General features: G+C 34.7%; 3 protein-coding genes across 7 annotated transcripts; 1 reads left to right on the top strand and 2 right to left on the bottom strand.

Annotated features, from left to right (window-relative positions):
- The first annotated feature begins 3,737 nt into the window (after window positions 1–3,737).
- LOC111412686 (zinc finger protein 36-like) lies at window positions 3,738–4,310 on the top strand. The gene is made up of 2 exons (XM_023043609.1): window positions 3,738–3,900; window positions 4,036–4,310. The coding sequence occupies exons 1-2, from the start codon at window positions 3,738–3,740 to the stop codon at window positions 4,308–4,310; spliced, it is 438 nt and encodes a 145-aa protein (XP_022899377.1).
- A 2,275-nt stretch (window positions 4,311–6,585) lies between these two features.
- On the bottom strand, window positions 6,586–12,372 carry LOC111412293. 3 transcript variants are annotated; one of them, XM_023043163.1, is made up of 11 exons: window positions 12,019–12,139; window positions 10,765–10,874; window positions 10,401–10,672; window positions 9,566–9,788; window positions 9,369–9,421; window positions 9,100–9,136; window positions 8,084–8,155; window positions 7,651–7,755; window positions 7,380–7,536; window positions 7,154–7,230; window positions 6,589–6,855 (listed from the first exon to the last, which is right to left on the bottom strand). In XM_023043163.1, coding segments are annotated over exons 3-11 (792 nt in total). In that variant the 5' UTR covers window positions 10,403–10,672; window positions 10,765–10,874; window positions 12,019–12,139; the 3' UTR covers window positions 6,589–6,789. The 3 variants fall into 3 exon arrangements, with proteins under 3 accessions (XP_022898929.1, XP_022898931.1, XP_022898930.1); XM_023043162.1 differs by lacking the exon at window positions 10,765–10,874 and having other exon boundaries at window positions 12,019–12,372; XM_023043161.1 differs by lacking the exons at window positions 10,401–10,672; window positions 10,765–10,874 and having other exon boundaries at window positions 6,586–6,855; window positions 12,019–12,371.
- A 6,587-nt stretch (window positions 12,373–18,959) lies between these two features.
- Window positions 18,960–22,406, bottom strand: LOC111412292. 3 transcript variants are annotated; one of them, XM_023043160.1, is made up of 6 exons: window positions 22,043–22,406; window positions 20,789–20,898; window positions 20,425–20,696; window positions 19,590–19,812; window positions 19,393–19,445; window positions 18,960–19,160 (listed from the first exon to the last, which is right to left on the bottom strand). In XM_023043160.1, coding segments are annotated over exons 3-6 (357 nt in total). In that variant the 5' UTR covers window positions 20,427–20,696; window positions 20,789–20,898; window positions 22,043–22,406; the 3' UTR covers window positions 18,960–19,081. The 3 variants fall into 3 exon arrangements, with proteins under 3 accessions (XP_022898928.1, XP_022898927.1, XP_022898926.1); XM_023043159.1 differs by lacking the exon at window positions 20,789–20,898; XM_023043158.1 differs by lacking the exons at window positions 20,425–20,696; window positions 20,789–20,898 and having other exon boundaries at window positions 18,966–19,160; window positions 22,043–22,403.
- Between the last annotated feature and the right edge of the window lie 771 nt (window positions 22,407–23,177).

Raw genomic sequence — 23,177 nt, 5'->3', positions numbered from 1 at the left:
TTATTCTAGGATTGGAATTTCTTCGGGATACTAAGACAGCAGTGTTGCCATATTCCGATTCGTTAATGATGATGGGTAATAAGCCGTGTGTCATCCCTACACAGGTTGGGAGGATGGGCGAGAAGAGTATCTCAGCTATGCAATTTAGTAAAGGTTTCAAGAGAAATGAACCATCTTTTTTGTGCACTCTTCGATTAGAGGAGGTCAAAGAGGCGAATAGTCCTATTCCAAAACCCGTTAAAAGGCTTATTCGGGAATTTGAGGACATCATGCCGGAAGAATTACCAAAGTAATTACCACCAGAAGGATGATTGATCATGAGATCGAACTTATTCCAGGCGCTAAAGCTCCTGCCAGGGTACCATACCGTATGTCTCAGCCTGAGCTTAAAGAGCTTAGGAAGCAGTTGGGGGAAATGTTGGAGAGTGGAATCATTGTGCCTGCGAAGTCGCCATACGGAGCTCCTGTATTGTTTTAGAAAAAGACTGATAGTTCTCTTAGAATGTGCTGTGACTATCGAGCCTTGAACAAGATCACTGTAAAGAATAGCTATCCTATCCCATTGGTTGCGGATTGCTTCGATCGACTAAGTCGGGCGAAGTATTACACAAAAATTGATCTTAGGTCCAGATATTGGCAAGTTTGGATCAAGGAGAAAGACGAAGCAAAAACTACGGTGGTAACCAGATATGGAGTCTTTGAATTTAAAGTGATGCCTTTTGGTTTAACAAACGCTCCAGCAACATTTTGTACTATGATGAATCAGGTACTTCACGGGTTCTTAGATGATTTTGTCGTGGTGTACTTGGATGACATAGTAATCTACAGCGAGACATTGGAGGAACATGTCTAGCATGTGAGGCAAGTTTTTAATCAGCTACGAGAGAATGAACTTTATGCTAAGCCATCTAAATGCTCATTTGCTCAGACATCTATCAGTTTCTTGGGTCACATCATTGAACAAGGTAAAATCCGCATGGATTCGAAGAAGGTTACAACAATCAAAGATTGGCAACCACCAAAAATCGTACATGATGTACGTTCATTTCTTGGGTTATGCAATTACTATCGAAGATTTGTGAAAGACTACTCAGAAATTGCACTGCCCTTTACTGAATTGACAAAGAAGGATAAGGATTGGGATTGGTCATCCCAATGCCAAGCTGCTTTTGAAAGGTTGAAGAAGTCCAAGTGGACGAACCCGATTTTAGCCTTACCGGATATGGCTAAACCATTCGAAGTTCATACAGATGCTTCAGATTTTGCCCTTGGTGGAGTCCTCATGCAAGAAGGACATCCGGTAGCATATGAGAGCTGGAAGTTAAACTAGACAGAACGTCGTTACTCGGCACATGAAAAGGAATTGTTAGCAGTTGTCCATTGTCTCAGAGGATGGCGTCACTATCTGCTTGGGTCTCCATTTATTGTGAAGACAGATAACACTGTAGTTAGTCACTTCATGTCCCACCCAAAACTATCGAGCAAACAGGCTCGTTGGCAGGAATTCCTTTCAGAGTTCAATTTTATGTTAGAGTATCGTCCTGGCTCTAGTAATCATGTTGCTGATGCTCTTGGTCGACGGGCCGATTTAGCTGCCATCTACTCTGTAGCTGCTCTTTCAGGGAGCGCAGTCTCCACGAACACTAGAGACCAAATTTGGGCACTTATGGAGAAGGACCTAGCTGCCCAATATTTGGTCGACCTTATCAAGCAGGGTAAAATTCGACAGTTCTGGCTAGATGGGGAACTAGTGAAGATGAAGGGAGACCACCTATATGTTCCTAAGGGCGGAGATCTGAGGAAATCACTAATTATGTAATGCCACGATACAATTTGGGCAGGGCATCCCGGAGAGGAACGCATTTGTGCACTACTACAACGTGCATACTACTGGCCTCAAATGCTGGACGACATTGCAACATATGTAAAAACTTGTCTTATTTGTCAGCAAGATAAGGTAGATCATCAGAAAAAGGCGGGCTTGCTGGAACCCCTTTCCGTCCCAACCCGGCCATTCGAAAGTGTATCGATGGACTACATTATTGGGTTGCCAAAAGTTGAGGATTTTGGCACTATCATTGTCGTGGTGGACCGTCTATCAAAATATGCAACTTTCATTGCAGCGCCTAAGTATGTATCTGCGGAAGAGACAGCTCAACTCTTCTTCAAACATATTGTCAAATACTGGAGGCTGCCTAAGGACATCGTCAGTGATCGAGATCCTCGTTTCACTGGCATATTTTGGATTGAGTTGTTCAAACTTCTTGGTTCAACTTTGAGCTTGAGTTCTAGTTTTCACCCACAATCTGACGGACAGACGGAGCGCTTCAATTCTATGCTAGAAGAATATTTTCGGCACTTTATCTCTACTTCGCAGAAAAATTGGGTAAAACTTTTGGATGCGGCCCAAATTTGCTTCAAGGCCCAAAAGAGCTCTTCTACCAATAAGAGTCCTTTTGAGATTGTTACTGGCCAGCAACCGCTACTCCCTCATACAGTGGATATTGAACGAAGTATCAAGTCCCCTCAAGCAAAGAACTTTTCTCAAGAGTGGAAACGAAATATTGAAATTGCTCGAAGTTATCTTGAGAAAGCTCAAAAACGGTATAAAAAGGTTGCAGACCTAAAGCGCCGTTTCATTGAATTCAATGTTGGAGATCTAGTAATGGTTAAGATTCCCGACAGAAATGTTTACAAACCAACAAGAGGGAAAGACTCAAGATTGTCGCCAAAATACATCGGGTCATTACCCATCGTGAAAAGGATTGGAAGAGTTGCATACAGAGTTGAACTCCCTTCATGGTGTAAAATCCATAAGGTCCTTCATGTTAGTGTGTTGAAGCCATACTTTGCGGATAAGGAGGACGCATCTAGAAATGAGCCAAAGCGACCTGTATTTGAATTGAAGAAAGCTGGAAAAAAGGTTGCTGAAGCTATTCTTGACCATCGAATCACTCGAGCTTCTAGAAAAGATCATCAGGAATACTTGGTTAAATGGATGGGATGCAGCAGCGAGGAGAATACTTGGGAAAGAGGAAAAGATTTCGGAGCCTTCAAATCATTAATTGAAGCATATTATGCATTGATGGCACCGAGGACGTCGCCAAAACAAATGGGAGAGAATGTCAAGGACCGCAACTTTACTTAGCCCCTTGACACTATCGCAGCCGCAGTTTGCCCAACTTCGACCGTACATTGTAAATATTACTTCAAGTTTGAGTTGTAATTTTCTTCTCATTGTAATAGTTATTTCAATTGTAAAATAGCTCTGATATTGGTAAACGTTTAGTATGATTCCTCGTCTTTTAAACGTCTACTCCTGTCACTTGGGTTTTTGTTCAGAATGCTATTATAGGGGGTATTAGTCATTCAAAAATCTTTCAAGCTCACTGGTGTCCGCCCCCTACACCAGCATTTGTAATTTTCTGCTTTCATCAATTGTAATGTTCAGTTTTCATCAATCAATGTTCACTTTACTTTCAATGTATTCAAATTCTCAATTGTAAACTTTCTACAAAATTGTAATCAAATTTTCTTTCGTTCTGACGCGATCGAGAAAAGGCGGAAGGTAGTCTAGTGGAGCAAACTACTGCCACACGGTATCCATTTCTGTGCCAAGAAGAAAGGCACCCCGTGAAACCTGAGCTCTAATTTATTAGCTAGATGTTCTAAAACTGGAAGGAGAAAAATGCATGGCAAAGCCAAATTATTGCATTCTCGGGAGCTGTACAAGAAACATGTGCAGCATATGTAAGAAATCTTTCAAGAGTTACCAGGCATTGGGTGGCTACAAAGCCCACCACGACAAGGGCGATGCCACGGCTGAAGATAAAGAATTTACAGCCGTGGACGCGGTGGTGGTTGGATACAGAGACAGATATGGAGGGATTGGGCTGGACTGTAGTCCCCCCCCAAGGCCCAAGAAATTTATATTTTTTAAGGCATTTTTCATTTTTTTTTAAAACAGTTTTTTGTGTGTAAAATTTTTTCTTTTCACATATTAGTCCGACTTAAAATTTTATAGCCCGATCTTAGATCCAATTCTGAATCCGTCCCTGGTTGGATATGAAGATCAGCCACGGAACAGTCCAGGCCACAAACGTTTGAATTGTAACAGATTTTTCTCAAAGGGTCAGGCCCTTGGTGGTCATAGGCGGCACTGTAAAGGGCAAGTTCCTAAGGTATTTGATTTGGACCCACTGGAATGGGTAACCGAAGAAATGGAGTCCAGAAAAGGGATTATTGGTCGAGAAAAAATGAGTTTGCCATCACATGACGATCATTCGCCGTCGTATGACTCATCTGGTTAGGCCAACTACGAAAAACTCGAGATTCTTTCAATAACTCATTGTCATCTAAACTAAACACCTAGCCATATGACGTGTTTTCAAGTTGATCATTCTGTCCATATGCTCCAATCAACGATTTGGCTGACTTAATAACAATAATAGTTAAAACATTGCTTAAGTCCGAATTATTTCATTTGTACATAACTTTTTGGTTGTAAACATACTATGAAGTAGAAGTCCAAAATGTATTTGTAAAGTAAATAAAAAATAAGACTAAAATTACTTAACTTATAGTAAAAGAATATAACAGAAATAAGGTAAACATACCAACGCATAAAAAATATATATGATCAAATTAATTGAAGATAGGAAAGGCTACCTGCCCACACCGAATGGGACGGCGATTTCCCACCCTGCCAGGGAACATGGCCCCGGCCCTGGCCCCAGCAGGGCAAGAACGACCCTCCCTGTTGCTATCCTTGAGTGAGGAGTTGAAATATTTATTCTTTTTCACCAATAATTATAAGTCGTCTATGTGCAACTGGACCTTGTCCACAAGGAGAAGTCTTGGCAAAAGTGATTCCTAGGAATAAGAAGACTAAAGCCGTGAATTTTTATTTTTATTTTTTTTGTTTTTTAAGGGTTGAATTATAATTTGAAAAGCTGGTTGTTTTACTAGATTTATGTTAGTGTATATATAACTTCTTCTTCTTTTTTCCCTTTCGTGCTAACACAGTGGAGTACTCCAATATCAACACAATAAATTTCAATAATCCACTTAAAATAAGTGAAATATAAATTCAGTAACCCTAAGAACATTTATATAGATCTCCTATATGCCTCTCCTCCTATCTTGCACGCAACTTCTATGAAAGGGGCTAAATTTTTACACCCTATTTTGAATTACAAACAAGTTTCTAACTACAGAGATTCCATAAGGCATGAAATAGCTACACTCGGTATCTTATGACGTATGAACCTATATATGAAAGAAACCTATATGCGTTGCGCGTTTTATTTTAAAGAATTAAAAAGATAATGAGTTGATTATTTGTTGCATAAGATATTTGTACTTAAGTTGTATGGTGCTAGACATGCTTGACGATGTCACGATACTATTTCAATCATCTTATTCGAGTACTGATGATAAATTTACCACTTAAAAGAATCATATCTATTAATGAATATAAATTACCACTTCGTTGCTCTCTCTCTCTCTCTCTCTCTCTCTCTCTCTCTCTCTCTATGCAGAAATAAACTCGTTTTCTTTTAGTAATCTTACAAAGATAAATGTAATTCAAATTTTTAAAAATACCATATTTATTTTGCCATATAATGTGCAATTTTATGGATATATATATATATATATATATTATTTTTAAATGTACTATTTCTATTTTTTTTAGTTTTTCCCATGTAAAGTATATCCATAAAATTGCACATTATATGGCAAAATAAATATGGTATTTTTAAAAATTTGAATTACATTTATCTTTGTAAGATTACTAAAAGAAAACGAGTTTATTTCTGCACTTTTATGGTAGTTAAAGCAAACATAATTTAATTACTTCTCAATACAAGAATAATTTTCTTTTTCTTTTCGCTTTTTAGATTTTTGGGTTTTGGGGGGTTTGTGTAGGCCATGTGAAAATTAAAGGGTTTTCAAATTCATTTTATTTCCTGAAACAGGGAAAATCATCACAAATCATGACTGAACTAGAAGTGACGATTGGACCAAGCGGCTTGTCTGAACTCGATTCATGGACTGCTAGGGCTCGTCCAAGTTTGAGCTGAAGCGCGAGCCAAGCCCAAAAATATTTGGACGACTGACAAGCGCTAACCAAGCTCAAAAACTCGTAAAAAATGTGAACAAATGATCATATTTTTTGCAAATATTACCGTTTGATCACATTTCAAAGTAAAATAAATAAAAAAATAAATATATGGGCTTGTGGGCAAGCTTGGTTCAACACTTGAGCTCACAAGCTTAGGGACCGAGCTCGCCCCACAAGAACGACCTCGGCTTGTGCTCGAACGAGCCTGAGTTCAGCTCATCTCTTGGACAAGCTAAGCTCGTGAGCTCATGGGCTAAGCCAACCCCAACGATGAACTACTCAATGAAGAGAGGAATACAATCAATTCAGTAGTTAGCAGCATGGGAATTGGTAACAAAGGAGGCCAGGTTGCGGGCTATCTTGTTCCCATTGCAAGGAACACCAAACCTCGTCTAACAAATTTTGCAATTTTGCATGGTGAATGCAAGGAAAATAATGTCGCCCCATGTGGCACTCACTAATTCAAGCACAATAGAAAACTATATATTGATAATTCTGTCTTTTACAACAAATTTCTATACCCTTGCAACATACTCACACTCAAATTAGTTATACACAAAAACCAACAAGCTGTTGACTTCAACAAACCTATCTCAAGCTTATTATAACAATGGAATTTCCTGTTTTCTTTCTCTGCAGAGAGAGGCAACATTGCATTGCATAACTTACAATTCCATGGACATTAATAGCCTCTCATCTTTCGATGAGGGAGTTGAAGTGGTATCAAAGATCTGCAGGGATCATCAAATGAACGAGTAACGTGAATTGTTTCTGTTTTTATAGCACCAATCTAAGTTAACCAATAATGGCAAGAAATTAACAAACTTTACTAGCTACACAAAGATAAACGAATGGTTCAATGATGTATATCGACCTCATTGTTTATTTGCAAGCCAGTGTCAATAACAAAGCAGATTTGTGATTTATTCACCAATTCCATTGAGGGCAAAGAGGCTGTTTTAATGCCTCAAATGTTCAAAAAATTAAATAGAACATGATCAAGCATGGAATGCAAGTTTAGTGGATAACCTTAAAACCAGTTTTTCTGTACAGATCCTGAGCAGTCTTGTTCTCTACATTTACATGAACAAACAGCTGCCTGATACCTAATTTTATAACAAAGTAAAAGTGCAAGGCAAATTAGCATTCCGATTAGTAAAAAGTAAAGCCGATTGTATAAAGATTAAACAGGCAAAAGAAATTAGAGATAGGCAGCACTAAATATTCAAGCATGTTCAATGGCAAAATATGGCACCTGTCATGGTAGCAACATCGGTTGCTAAGTATAACATATTTGAAGCAATACCCTGACGTCGAGCAAACTTTGCAACACAAACATTTGCAATATAAGCATATTTATTTGCGTTAAATGGGCCTTTACTTGCCAAGACAGGTGACAATCTCTTTATCTCCTGAAACCACAGAAAAAAGTTTTGCATTTAACATGGTCAATTGAAAATTCATTAGAATTTTTAACTCATGATGTTTTTGCTATAGGCAGACAATTTAGGAAATCAAGGATGTACCCCAGGATATGTTTCCCCTTGGACGAATTGTCTGATGCTCAAGTCTAGAGTTCCCACAACACTATTAAGAACAGTTCTTCTTACATTTTTCTCTTCCTTCTTAACCTAAGATGTGGATGGAGAAAAGATGGAGCTCAGAATATTTATCCAACATTTTATAATAGGTAATTCAGAACTGAAAGATTCTAATTCAATTAATAAAGATTCATAAAATCAGTCTCATATGTTGAAGAGAGAGAAGTTTATTTGGAGAGGCCATAAACATAGAAATCTCAAGTAAAGGAAAGAAGAAAACAGGATCTCTGTTCACTAGTTGCTTTTGCTTGTATATTGAGTGAATAAAAGAGATCACGAATGGGGAGAGACAGCCGCATGCAAAGTTGAAAAGGGCTTGGCAGAAGGAAAGACTTGTATTAGAGTTTACTTCACTTACTGCAACAAAACAAAAGCATTTCAATGAATTTCCATGCTGCCCGAGACACCTCCGCTTCAAAGCATTGAACTCCTGTGAATACAAGTTGAATGCAGGAGTCATCAATTCATGATTACATCCTATAGGGAGGGAGTATAAGACCGTTGAGGTGCTTTGGAAGCAACTACAGGGAACAAAATATTGAAGATGGATATTGGTCCAAAGAGTTAATGTAGCGACCAAATAAATATGCAAGAAAAAACTTAAGATGAAGGTCCTAGATTCGAAATTTTTAAGGTGCTATTCACAACTAAATTAACATACCAAGAACAAATGATTTCAGCACTAGGGGAAAACCCAAGGTCTAAAAATAACGTGCTCATGCATCAATCCAAATAAAGAATCAAAGGTCAAAAAGATAAAAGACACAAGGCGCAAAACAATTTGCATTTATCACCAATACAAGTATTCTACAGTAGAAAGATACATTTCTAAACCCCTTTTTCACCACCTGGGACAAAAATTCAAAAGTTTTTCATGTTTCAATCTTTTCATGGAAACTAGTGCAAGACTTGTAAATCTTTGAATTTTCAAAGCACGATAACTTGAACGGATTCAACATTGCTTCTATTTATTAGAGTTAGAGTTCTTAAAGAGGATTTTACAGCATTTGAATTGTGAGATTGTGGAGTTGTATTGAACTCATAGCCAGGTCAGATGCCTAAAGGTCAAATGCTTTTCCCTTAGGAAGTGTATATCAAGGGAAAAGACATTACCACATACATCAGGCCATATTCAGAAGAGAAATTGTAATTCCAGATGCATGATATGTTGGCTGATATAGCTTAATTTCAAATAGCCAAAAAACAGTACAACTGGATAAAATAAAAGCAAATGCAACTTTTCTCCATAAAGCCGAAGACAATTTCAATTTCCAAGTCAATCATAATCAAACCACATTTTATATTATGGGCCAGAGCTGGAGGGAAGGGAGCTCATCCCATGATAATCAAACAAATATATTCTAATGTACTCACCTGTTCAGCATACTTTCTTTTGTAGCTGCCCACATGCCTACAAGTTTGTTCAAAAAGGTGAGAATGACTCTCTGGTCTGGTGATTTAGGCGGTATTAAAAATAATAAAGATAAGCAATTTAAAAACTCCAAATTTCATAGGCACTTCATATTAACAACTGGCCTTTGTGATATATGTCTTGATGTGCAAACATGCATAGGTTGAAGAACAATTAAGTTCAATTGAGGAAATTTAAGTACATGAAATCAAGCTGAAAGCAGGTAATCTACCTCATATAGGATAAAGATTCCCAGTGGGCTTCTGCTCGGAGCCATGCTGCTGTCTGCCATTGTTAGTGAGACATGGAAAGAAGAAATCAGTAAGTACTTATAGACAATAAATAAATGAAAGAAGATATAAGTGTGTCTGAGTGCATGTGTGTTCTTTTTATATTTTACAGAGTAAGAAAAGTGAGAACAAAACTAACCCAATATTCTTCATCCAGTAAAGCCTCACGTGCAACGAAGCGACCAAAGTTTCGCCTTTGCAATCCAGCACATTCCTGGTCAGTAAGCTGCAGCCGGTTAAAAGAGAGTTCAGGCATCTTTGAGCTCTCACTCTTAGAAAGAGAAGAGTGCCGGATACTTTGGTCATTGTTACAATGAACTTCAAGATTCTTCCATCTGTAGTACTGAGAAGGAAACGTATCCCTAAAGGAATTTGGAGGCCCATGAAAAAAAAATAAGTAAGGGACAAAAACAAAGTCGGACAAAAACAAAGTCAAGCGGATCAGATAGCCATAAAGAAATTGGAATATAAGATTTAAATGATATATAACAACTTAAACTTTTAGATCAACTGAATCAACACGTAATCATTTTCAATATGCAAAACAACCTGGTATCCTACGAATCCTCCAGATTGGCAGCCTTGATGCTCGTGATGAGCATACTTAACATATACATAGATAAAGCTGGCTATAATAAGAAAATGTGATATACATAGAGATTTGGGAATTCTACAACAGAGCAAGGAAAAATGTAAAACTTTTCTCCACTTTTCACAAGGATAGGAGACCCATCTCTCAATTGCCTTATGGGTATCAATAACTACTTCGGCCTAGCTTTCAGAAATTGTTAAGGAAATGGATCAAAACTGAAGGTTTTGTTATGAATGATCAGTAAATATCTTCAATCTTGTATTTTTTTAAATGTTCTGGCCATAATGAGTTGAACTTTATGGACCTAAACAGATGGATTTACAAACCTGGATCTACTATGACAACTAAAAGTGGAATCAATGGAAATGTGAAACTAATATACATATTTCATAAGGGTGGGAGACCCATCTCTGCTGAATTGGCATCATTAACTGCTTCTGGCAAGCTTTCATAATTTGTGCCTGTGGTAGGGAACTAGATTAAAATGGGAGTTTTGCCCACAGTTAGGAAATGTCTTCAGTCCTGTATTATCTCAAACAAATGTTGGGGCCATTTCTTGTTGAATTTAAGCAGCCCTTAGGAATCCATTTCACTAATATTTCCCGAGTCCATCTACTTCATTAAGTTTTCCCTCAGGTGAAGTTGATTTAAGGCCTGCATTCACGATCAGCCTTTCATATTAGCATGTCTTAGATAAAAGAAAAAAAAAGTATGCAAGGCCAACAAAATTGCTTCAATAACGTTACCAAATGGTATAAATTCTTCAACAACAAACAGTCAAATGCCGACGAATGTAGATAGGGATTATGTGCATCACTCTTACAGTGCAAACTCCGATTGAATCGGGGGCAAACGCCTATGAAAAGATCGCTTGGATTTAAAAAAAGGTCGCTTGGATTTATCCACGGTTTTTGACAAGCTATCAGCGAGGTCTGCTAGTCAAAATTATTGTACACTTGATTTACATAGAAAAAAGATAAAATAAAGGTGCTTTCTGTCCACTTTGTTTTGGTAATTAAACATATTCTTAGACAAAGATGTTAACAAAAGTTATTAATTAATATACAAGAAAGTGATTTATCGGAATCAACTGAGAACACTGAACTAAAGAATCTGTCCAGCGCGTGCAAGCTGAGGCCCACCACTCATGCTTATAAGTTAATCATGCTGACGGTAAAGTATAATTCACTCACTCACCATTGACAATAGAATGTCAACCTATTACATGAATATCCCTCTGACCATATAATATATCTTTTCTGATTGATATTTCATGGTAACTTAGTTAATTTAGAAGCATAAACTTCTAAACTGGTAATATTTTTTTACCAACATATACGATATTATTATTAAATATTGCCATCATTATCATTTTATATTATCTAGTTCATAACTTGATAATGGAAAAATGATAAAAGTGATAGTTAAAATGAAAAAGGAGTTATGCATCTTTCACAAGGACAAACATGATGGTGATCTCAAAGCATATATGAGTTGATGTAGTTATCTAAACTGAAGGCGAAGGTTTTTACTATCTTGGGTATCTGGAAAATAAATACCCAACGAAACGCTGCGCTTGCCAATCAAATAATGAGACTGACACTTATCTTGGCTTTTTGGCAAATTCCATCATATCCATCCCCTAAGGTAACATTAAAATTATTTTAACTTTAATGCCTTTCCTTCCCCATATTTTTTAAATTTACCAGTTTACCTAAATGATCAGACAACAAAATATTGTTTACACATTTTTATTTTCTTCCCGTTTTCGATGTCCAAGCAAAGATCATAATTCTGAGAATTAGCCAAAATTCATATAACAAAGTACAGAACTACCTTAAACTAAGCACCAACATGCAAACTATTCTGCATTTCTTAAGTTAAACTCTGCAAATTCAATTACCCAAAAAAAGCCAAAAGTTGCCCATTAATTTAAAAGGGAAAAAAAAGTCTGGTACATTTAAAATTCATAATAAGATGAACTACCCATTAAAAATTACCTAGTAAACATGCTTACAACAAGGAGAGAATCACGTTTCTTGCGTTTGGTACAGAGAAGCCACGTCAATCGAGGCTGTCGGACTCTGAATTGCGGCAAAAATTCACCTCTCAGCTCCATCTTTCCTCCCTTTTCTTCTGTGTGTTGTTAAATCATAATTGAACATATGATTATCTCATCAAAACATATAACTTGAGGTAGAATTTAATTCCAATTTTTCAAATTTGGTTCTAGATTAGGAAAATTGGGAATTTATTAAAGTTAATCGAAAGAGGAAAGTATAATTTGTACAGGGAATCCGGAGTTCAACGGCGTATTTACGAATTATGTCCGTTCTTGATTATTCCACGGAAAGGGTCCACGTATACAGACAGAAAGGTAGGGAATTTAATAATAATAATAATAATCGCTAAACCGGATTCTTGATGGGCTTTGGATCAGGTTGGTGCTAATTAATGTTATTGAATGGATTTATAATAATAATAATAATCGCTAAACCGGATTCTTGATGGGCTTTGGATCAGGTTGATGCTAATTAATGTTATTGACTGAAAAATCCATTCACAATGTGGAATTATTTTGAATTTTTAATAGGAAATTTTGTTGATATGGCAATGCTTGCCAGTAGAACTTTGTGGAGAGCAAAACCACAAATTTATGGTAGAAAACAATGTGTGAAATCATATTCTATGGGCTGGTTTTCTTATACAGATTATTTTATTATAAGATACTCGTATAGATTGATATATAATCAACTCTACACTGTTGGATGAAATCATATTCTATCTTTTTAGCGATTATTATTATTAAAACTTACTAAAAATCGTATTTTTTTTTAGCTAAATCGAACACGTGCACTAAAAGTCTTTGTAGAGAAAATAGTGTGGCAATTAATTAGCTAGAGTTATTTGGGTAAATTTCTGTAAGTTCAGACTCGTAATCATTTTGTTACGTTGTTATTTTTTTGGCGGGAAGAGCTAAATATAATTTTTTTGGCATTGAACTTTGTACTTTTTATAACATTGCGTACTAATTTTTAATTTGCTTTCAAACCCATCAGACTTGTTATTGAATTTCACAAAATATTATATTTAGACCATCGAATGCTAGACGTCCATTCTTTTACTAATTACTAGTGAATGCATGTGTGTTACACATGTAGTGAGTGATATAGTGTAAGTAAAATGTTGGATTTTGATTTTGTGGGATTTTAGTGAGTGATGTAGTGTAAGCACGGCCAAACACATAACAAGAAGGGCATCACGTTTATCATTAAGAACAGAAAATTTAGTCCACAAGTAACTGAACTCACATCTTGTACAAATAATCCAAATTACCAGGAATCCAATTCCAACATTTGACCAAAACATTTACATAATTCATCTCAACTCACTACATTGAAATTCACCCTCAAAATGTTGCAAGGATATTGACCAACTTCCCGAAACATCCTTGTGTTGTTCTCTGAATCGATCACAACCCACTTGAGAATCTCACTTCTTGTATACTTTAAAGAGATCACCAAACGGGTTTGGGATTGTGGATTTTGACGAAAGGTTTTTTAATAGTGAATTTTTGGGTGATAAGATTGCGGAACTGACAAATGGGAACTTGATAAAATTTGTTAAGAAGTGAATTATTAAGTGTCAATCCAACATTAATGTAATTGAGAAAGTGCCAATAGGGTTTATTTGCACCATAAATTGGGAAATTTTTTAAGAATGTCTATCAATTTCTCTTTTTGTATCACTTGGGAGAAAAGAGAGAGAGATTTTGTAATTTTCCTTTCTACAAATTATATAGTGAAATTCATCGGTTACAACTTACAATTTGCTGGCTGTTGGATCGGAATGAACGGCTTCTTGTTTTAGAAAGGTGGTGATGTTTAGCTAGGTTTAAAGAACTTTAATCATAAACAAATAAGTAAATTTAAAACTAAATAATTTTTTTATTTGTCAATATTGGCAACAATACCATTTTGGGCTAACTTAGAATATACTTAAATTTACTTTAAAATAATTTTTTGATCCATTAAAGGAAAATTATGGAAAAATCATGCATACACTACAAAAGAAAGTAAATGATAAAGATCGAGAAACAACCTAAAAATTCCAAACGACAAGCATAAAATCAGCTTATTAAAGTTAGCTAAATCAATACTAAGTTAGTAAAAAATAAGCAGAAAGAAACAAAAATTGAAACCCATGATTGATGATGAAAACAATAGAAAAAATAAAGCAATTTCTATGACTAAAACTTATTAAAAAAATCCCTAAATATAGCCCATGAAAACCAAAATAATTCTGAGTAATCCAAAAAAAAGAAAAGAAAGAATATGCAAAATTACATTTGATTCGCTAACGTTTACTTCATTACCACCCGTCACGAGAGGTTGTTAAAGAATTGATTTCCTTGTATCTTTAAAAAGATGAGTTAGATGAATCTTTCAATATTATTCATAACATCCTATACCTTTAGAAGATAAAAAAAGACTGGTTTAAGAATATGCAGTCATATATATAGAGAGAAAGAATGTGAGTGTGAAGAAGAGAGAGAGAAAAGTGTGTAAGTGATGCAAAATATAGATATAGAGATAGAAAGTGAGCGAGTGAGTGAATGAGTTTTAGAGAGATAAAGTGGAAAATCATCAACATACGTGGCAGCCAAACCCAGCAATGATGAAAGCTCACTCCAATATGGCTCAACTTGGCTAGAAAATGGCTTATGAACAGTGAAAGAAAACTCACTCTTATATATTTAGTTAGATATTGGAGAGGAACTTTTGTAAACGTTATTCATTTAAACCGTAGGAAAATTATGACTGAACTCTTTAACCTTTCATAAAGTGTAGAATCAACTACCCAACCTTTAAAGATGATGTTTTATTTCCTCAACATATTTACCATATTCAGTATTTATTTATATAATTTAGTCACCATTGACGTAATCATCATTGTTAAAAGTGACCAAAACTGACAAGATTTGGCACATCTACATATTTATACCAAAGCCTTTATTTGATTCTCATTATTCTCGTATTATATAATGAAAATTTAATAAATAGAGGATGCTCATTTCTATCTGACGAAATTTCAAATTGTAAAACTCTCTTAAAAAATTCTCACCAATTGTCATAGATGAAATGTATTTACCGATCATTTATATTAAAACAAACACGAAAAAAAAATTAAAAATTAAAAATTAAATTAAATAACTGGGTTCACATAATTACCTATCCAAGTAGAAATGCTAAATTTTAAGGAAAATTTGAGATGAGTAAAAATGAAATTAATGGAGTAGCAATACGTAGAACTTTTGGCTATTATGGAACTTGCTGCGGCGATTGAAAATGCATAACATCATAGAAAATGATATACAAATACAAAAACATGTTATTTTCGTAAATTATTGGCAAAATACAGCAAATTCATCGCTCAATAAGATGAGTTAAACATAAATAGATACACAAAACACATGCATGCAACCATCTAAAGGTTCGAAACCAACAATAGTAAATGAATCTTTGAAGAAATGCTCTTAATATCAAAAGAATATGAATTTACCTCATTATGATTGAACTTTTTAATCATGAACAGAGACGGCTGTAGCCCCCCCCCCCCCCCCCCCCCCCCACCCAAAAAAAAAAAAAAAAAAGGGGGAGATATTCTTGGAGAAAAAGAGAAGATAGAAAAAACAAAAAAAAATTTTAAGGCATTTTTTTGTTTGTAAAAACAGTTTTTTTTTACATGTAATTTTTTTTATTTTCGCGTTGTAGTCCGACCTGAAATTTTGTAGTCCGATCTTGAATCCAATCCTTGATCATGAAATAGGAAAAAAGTGTATATGGTGAGTATATAAAGTCACGATAGCTACGGTCTATTTAACTAGAATTTAAAAAATTGGGTATTTGAACAGTAAATGTGATAAATATATTATTAAAGGCAAAAATTAGGGCATCTACTTAGTCTTATTTAAAAAATTGAAATATATTATATTTTTTAAAAATTTATTGATTAGCCTATAAAGTATATTGATTTCTATTGAAAGTATAACTTTTATATATTCTAGCATCCCATGAATAACGATATAAAAAGGATTATGTAACCGAATAAGGCTCAAATGATTGGACCAATATGCAAATTGCCATGGTAATTGAAGTTATTAACGGTAATTTTTAATTTACTACCCACAATACTTCATTTTCTAGTCTACCATATATTTTATTGCACTGTATTCTCTATTATTCTTCATCAACATTGAAAATAGGATTTGGGAATAAAGCAAAAGATTATAAAACAGACATTTTTCTTTCTTTCCAAAATTTTCTCATCAAAATTTCAATTTTTTGATCCCATGAATTTAACGGCACGCCAATTATATAGTATGTCATGTCATCGGTTCTTAATCTAAATTAAGCACCCGTGCTTAGGAAATCATTTTTGTGTGTGTGTGTGTGTGATGGTTAAACGAGGCGACACTGCAGATGGTGATGAGCAATGATTATTACGGCACTTATAGCCACTCCAAATTGGATACACCAATTACAAACAGATAACACTAATATTATGCAGTATATAACCCAAAAAACACTGCTAACCAAACCAAACCAAACCATTGATGAATATTTCAAGCTCAATTTCGTATACAAGGTTTAATTCTGTATTATATGAGCACCAGCAGGTGGGTTTTTGTATATGTATGGAACTGATCAATCTGAGAATGAAAATGGATGGATGATTGATTGTGTTCACGTCGAAGACGTTTTATGGTTCGTGTGTGTGTTTTGTGTAGAAGAAATGGCTTTTTGATGTTATTATCCACGTTAAATGTGAGACTAGATGAAAGGACAAAAGAGGTTCTTTTTCCAAACAAATATCCCTTTGACTTATTAGTCCATACTATGCTAGAGAGATACCTGAATGACGCTTGTGGTAGGTTGAACTTGGCAATTTATTAATAAGACTAGTCTTTGCCCGTGCGAGGTACGGGCTAGACTATTTTAAAGGTAATGTTAGAGTATTAGATGTGTTGAATTCTTGTAAAATTTCCAACTGAATGTTTGCTATATCTACATTGGAATGGACTTTTCCTTATTGAGCATGTAGAGAGATTGATTAAATTATATGATTGAAAAATACAGGAAATCTTTTTCCATGTGGATTAAAGACAATCAAGTTACTTAAATAATCCAAGTTGAATTATTAGCATTATATTTAAGGTTAATTAGTTTGATCATAATCCTTTTAACTCTAGTTAGATCAAAAGCACTATCAATTAAGCTAATATTTGAAGATCAATCGTAAATCAATCGAGAAACGTTAAAAGATGAAGTACTCATCAAAGTTATATAATAAGTTGATGAGATATTTCTTCAATCGGTATAAAATTGGAAGGATAATCTTATTTAAAAAAAAAAAAGGATTACACTATTCATCTTTCATTTCATGACGATATTCCTGCTGGAACTCCACATGTACTCGTGAGGGAGAAAATTCATTCATTTCCATGCACGCATATAAATTTAAAAGTATATACTCATACAGAAAACAAGAAATGAACTAAAATAAAATGGAAGAGAAGAGAACAATGCGAAAACCTCTCATTCAAAAATATAATGTACTAAGACTTAATTTATAGCAATCCAATAGCAGAAACTAATGATGGTTGGTGAAATTAATTTTATCAAAATAAAGGGAGTTCTCATACTGTTCTTGAAAATTACACTACATAATAAATAGCATTAAATCAACCAGTAAGCAATTTACTTCCCCATTTTACAAGGTCCAATTGGAAAGTTTCTGTAGCGCACTTCTGACAAAATGTTTTTGCCTTATACATGTACCTTAACACATATATATCAACTTCAACAAGCTGTAAGCAATACCAATAAAACATATGTACACATCTATGTGGGAAAGACATATTGGTTCAGCATTCTATATTTTCTAAATTCAAAAAATTCAATATATGAGCTGGTAAATTTTATTGGTAAATGATAAGAAAAAATGACCAATATACTGGTTAAGATATGTTTGTGTAGAAAATAACCATCTTACACAACAATCAGCTAAATTTCAAATGACACAATGTAATAAAAGGGAATACTCATTTCTTGAGTAATATTTGGTGCCTGGGTACTCTTTACCACCGCCATCTAACTTCAAAGGCTTGGCACCATCTTCATTCCCAATATCTGCCTTCTCCTGAATATGTCAATTAAAAACACATAATGATCAAAATCATAAGAAACGAAGTACAAAAATTGAGAAGATCGTGTCTCTCTATTTTTCAATATGTAACTTGTAGAAACAAATCAGTGTACTCAAAATTTTTCTCAATTGCAAATTACATTTTCCCCAGCCATCCACATGAATTAAAAACAAAGTTCAACACTAAGTCATGTGTGTAAATGCATATTTTGACAACTTAGATTTGATAATTTAACTTCTCAAATTCATAATGCTGATAGTAAAAACTGAAGAGAGAGAACAGAAAGACAAGATACTAAGCACTCCTTATGACCACTCTCTTCTCATTGAAGCTAGTTTATCTAAGGAATATCTCCGAAGTCAACTGCCACACTCTCTATTACTTTTTGTGTACTTGTTCCTCTCATATAGGGGATACTTCTTCTCATTTTCTCTAATTAACTTTTTCTTTTTATTAACTGTAAACCTTTGCGAAACCTGGTAAGTGAACTCCTAAATTGATGGATCTCGTACGATATCTTCTTGACGAGGTTTACTGTATTCGTAAATCCATCAATGACTACCTATAGTTACTTTTTATTCCTTCTTCATTTCCGCCAAAAGTCTGAAGACGTTCAATTTCATTACAATCGAAATTCTTGATTTTGAAGCCATACATAAATCCAATAAGAAATCAAAAGGCCACGTGATCCATAAATCAAAAGAACTTTGCCTAATAGCCAAAAAACAGTACAACTGGATAAAATAAATGCAAATGCAACTTTTCTCCATAAAGCTGAAGACAATTTCAATTTCCAAGTGAATCATAATCAAACCACATTTTATATTATGGGCCAGAGCTGGAGGGAAGGGAGCTCATCCCATGATAATCAAACAAATATATTCTAATGTACTCACCTGTTCAGCATACTTTCTTTTGTAGCTGCCCACATGCCTACAAGTTTGTTCAAAAAGGTGAGAATGACTCTCTGGTCTGGTGATTTAGGCGGTATTAAAAATAATAAAGATAAGTAATTTAAAAACTCCAAATTTCATAGGCACTTCATATTAACAACTGGCCTTTGTGATATATGTCTTGATGTGCAAACATGCATAGGTTGAAGAACAATTAAGTTCAATTGAGGAAATTTAAGTACATGAAATCAAGCTGAAAGCAGGTAATCTACCTCATATAGGATAAAGATTCCCAGTGGGCTTCTGCTCGGAGCCATGCTGCTGTCTGCCATTGTTAGTGAGACATGGAAACAAGAAATCAGTAAGTACTTATAGACAATAAATAAATGAAAGAAGATATAAGTGTGTCTGAGTGCATGTGTGTTCTTTTTATATTTTACAGAGTAAGAAAAGTGAGAACAAAACTAACCCAATATTCTTCATCCAGTAAAGCCTCACGTGCAACGAAGCGACCAAAGTTTCGCCTTTGCAATCCAGCACATTCCTGGTCAGTAAGCTGCAGCCGGTTAAAAGAGAGTTCAGGCATCTTTGAGCTCTCACTCTTAGAAAGAGAAGAGTGCCGGATACTTTGGTCATTGTTACAATGAACTTCAAGATTCTTCCATCTGTAGTACTGAGAAGGAAACGTATCCCTAAAGGAATTTGGAGGCCCATGAAAAAAAAATAAGTAAGGGACAAAAACAAAGTCGGACAAAAACAAAGTCAAGCGGATCAGATAGCCATAAAGAAATTGGAATATAAGATTTAAATGATATATAACAACTTAAACTTTTAGATCAACTGAATCAACACGTAATCATTTTCAATATGCAAAACAACCTGGTATCCTACGAATCCTCCAGATTGGCAGCCTTGATGCTCGTGATGAGCATACTTAACATATACACAGATAAAGCTGGCTATAATAAGAAAATGTGATATACATAGAGATTTGGGAATTCTACAACAGAGCAAGGAAAAATGTAAAACTTTTCTCCACTTTTCACAAGGATAGGAGACCCATCTCTCAATTGCCTTATGGGTATCAATAACTACTTCGGCCTAGCTTTCAGAAATTGTTAAGGAAATGGATCAAAACTGAAGGTTTTGTTATGAATGATCAGTAAATATCTTCAATCTTGTATTTTTTTAAATGTTCTGGCCATAATGAGTTGAACTTTATGGACCTAAACAGATGGATTTACAAACCTGGATCTACTATGACAACTAAAAGTGGAATCAATGGAAATGTGAAACTAATATACATATTTCATAAGGGTGGGAGACCCATCTCTGCTGAATTGGCATCATTAACTGCTTCTGGCAAGCTTTCATAATTTGTGCCTGTGGTAGGGAACTAGATTAAAATGGGAGTTTTGCCCACAGTTAGGAAATGTCTTCAGTCCTGTATTATCTCAAACAAATGTTGGGGCCATTTCTTGTTGAATTTAAGCAGCCCTTAGGAATCCATTTCACTAATATTTCCCGAGTCCATCTACTTCATTAAGTTTTCCCTCAGGTGAAGTTGATTTAAGGCCTGCATTCACGATCAGCCTTTCATATTAGCATGTCTTAGATAAAAGAAAAAAAAAGTATGCAAGGCCAACAAAATTGCTTCAATAACGTTACCAAATGGTATAAATTCTTCAACAGCAAACAGTCAAATGACGACGAATGTAGATAGGGATTATGTGCATCACTCTTACAGTGCAAACTCCGATTGAATCGGGGGCAAACGCCTATGAAAAGATCGCTTGGATTTAAAAAAAGGTCGCTTGGATTTATCCACGGTTTTTGACAAGCTATCAGCGAGGTCTGCTAGTCAAAATTATTGTACACTTGATTTACATAGAAAAAAGATAAAATAAAGGTGCTTTCTGTCCACTTTGTTTTGGTAATTAAACATATTCTTAGACAAAGATGTTAACAAAAGTTATTAATTAATATACAAGAAAGTGATTTATCGGAATCAACTGAGAACACTGAACTAAAGAATCTGTCCAGCGCGTGCAAGCTGAGGCCCACCACTCATGCTTATAAGTTAATCATGCTGACGGTAAAGTATAATTCACTCACTCACCATTGACAATAGAATGTCAACCTATTACATGAATATCCCTCTGACCATATAATATATCTTTTCTGATTGATATTTCATGGTAACTTAGTTAATTTAGAAGCATAAACTTCTAAACTGGTAATATTTTTTTACCAACATATACGATATTATTATTAAATATTGCCATCATTATCATTTTATATTATCTAGTTCATAACTTGATAATGGAAAAATGATAAAAGTGATAGTTAAAATGAAAAAGGAGTTATGCATCTTTCACAAGGACAAACATGATGGTGATCTCAAAGCATATATGAGTTGATGTAGTTATCTAAACTGAAGGCGAAGGTTTTTACTATCTTGGGTATCTGGAAAATAAATACCCAACGAAACGCTGCGCTTGCCAATCAAATAATGAGACTGACACTTATCTTGGCTTTTTGGCAAATTCCATCATATCCATCCCCTAAGGTAACATTAAAATTATTTTAACTTTAATGCCTTTCCTTCCCCATATTTTTTAAATTTACCAGTTTACCTAAATGATCAGACAACAAAATATTGTTTACACATTTTTATTTTCTTCCCGTTTTCGATGTCCAAGCAAAGATCATAATTCTGAGAATTAGCCAAAATTCATATAACAAAGTACAGAACTACCTTAAACTAAGCACCAACATGCAAACTATTCTGCATTTCTTAAGTTAAACTCTGCAAATTCAATTACCCAAAAAAAGCCAAAAGTTGCCCATTAATTTAAAAGGGAAAAAAAAGTCTGGTACATTTAAAATTCATAATAAGATGAACTACCCATTAAAAATTACCTAGTAAACATGCTTACAACAAGGAGAGAATCACGTTTCTTGCGTTTGGTACAGAGAAGCCACGTCAATCGAGGCTGTCGGACTCTGAATTGCGGCAAAAATTCACCTCTCAGCTCCATCTTTCCTCCCTTTTCTTCTGTGTGTTGTTAAATCATAATTGAACATATGATTATCTCATCAAAACATATAACTTGAGGTAGAATTTAATTCCAATTTTTCAAATTTGGTTCTAGATTAGGAAAATTGGGAATTTATTAAAGTTAATCGAAAGAGGAAAGTATAATTTGTACAGGGAATCCGGAGTTCAACGGCGTATTTACGAATTATGTCCGTTCTTGATTATTCCACGGAAAGGGTCCACGTATACAGACAGAAAGGTAGGGAATTTAATAATAATAATAATAATCGCTAAACCGGATTCTTGATGGGCTTTGGATCAGGTTGGTGCTAATTAATGTTATTGAATGGATTTATAATAATAATAATAATCGCTAAACCGGATTCTTGATGGGCTTTGGATCAGGTTGATGCTAATTAATGTTATTGACTGAAAAATCCATTCACAATGTGGAATTATTTTGAATTTTTAATAGGAAATTTTGTTGATATGGCAATGCTTGCCAGTAGAACTTTGTGGAGAGCAAAACCACAAATTTATGGTAGAAAACAATGTGTGAAATCATATTCTATGGGCTGGTTTTCTTATACAGATTATTTTATTATAAGATACTCGTATAGATTGATATATAATCAACTCTACACTGTTGGATGAAATCATATTCTATCTTTTTAGCGATTATTATTATTAAAATTTACTAAAAATCGTATTTTTTTTAAGCTAAATCGAACACGTGCACTAAAAGTCTTTGTAGAGAAAATAGTGTGGCAATTAATTAGCTAGAGTTATTTGGGTAAATTTCTGTAAGTTCAGACTCGTAATCATTTTGTTACGTTGTTATTTTTTTGGCGGGAAGAGCTAAATATAATTTTTTTGGCATTGAACTTTGTACTTTTTATAACATTGCGTACTAATTTTTAATTTGCTTTCAAACCCATCAGACTTGTTATTGAATTTCACAAAATATTATATTTAGACCATCGAATGTTAGACGTCCATTCTTTTACTAATTACTAG

This window comes from Olea europaea, chromosome 16, assembly GCF_002742605.1.
Source record: "Olea europaea var. sylvestris chromosome 16, O_europaea_v1, whole genome shotgun sequence".
NCBI lineage: Eukaryota > Viridiplantae > Streptophyta > Magnoliopsida > Lamiales > Oleaceae > Olea > Olea europaea.
This window is presented reverse-complemented; position numbering and strand designations above follow the sequence as displayed.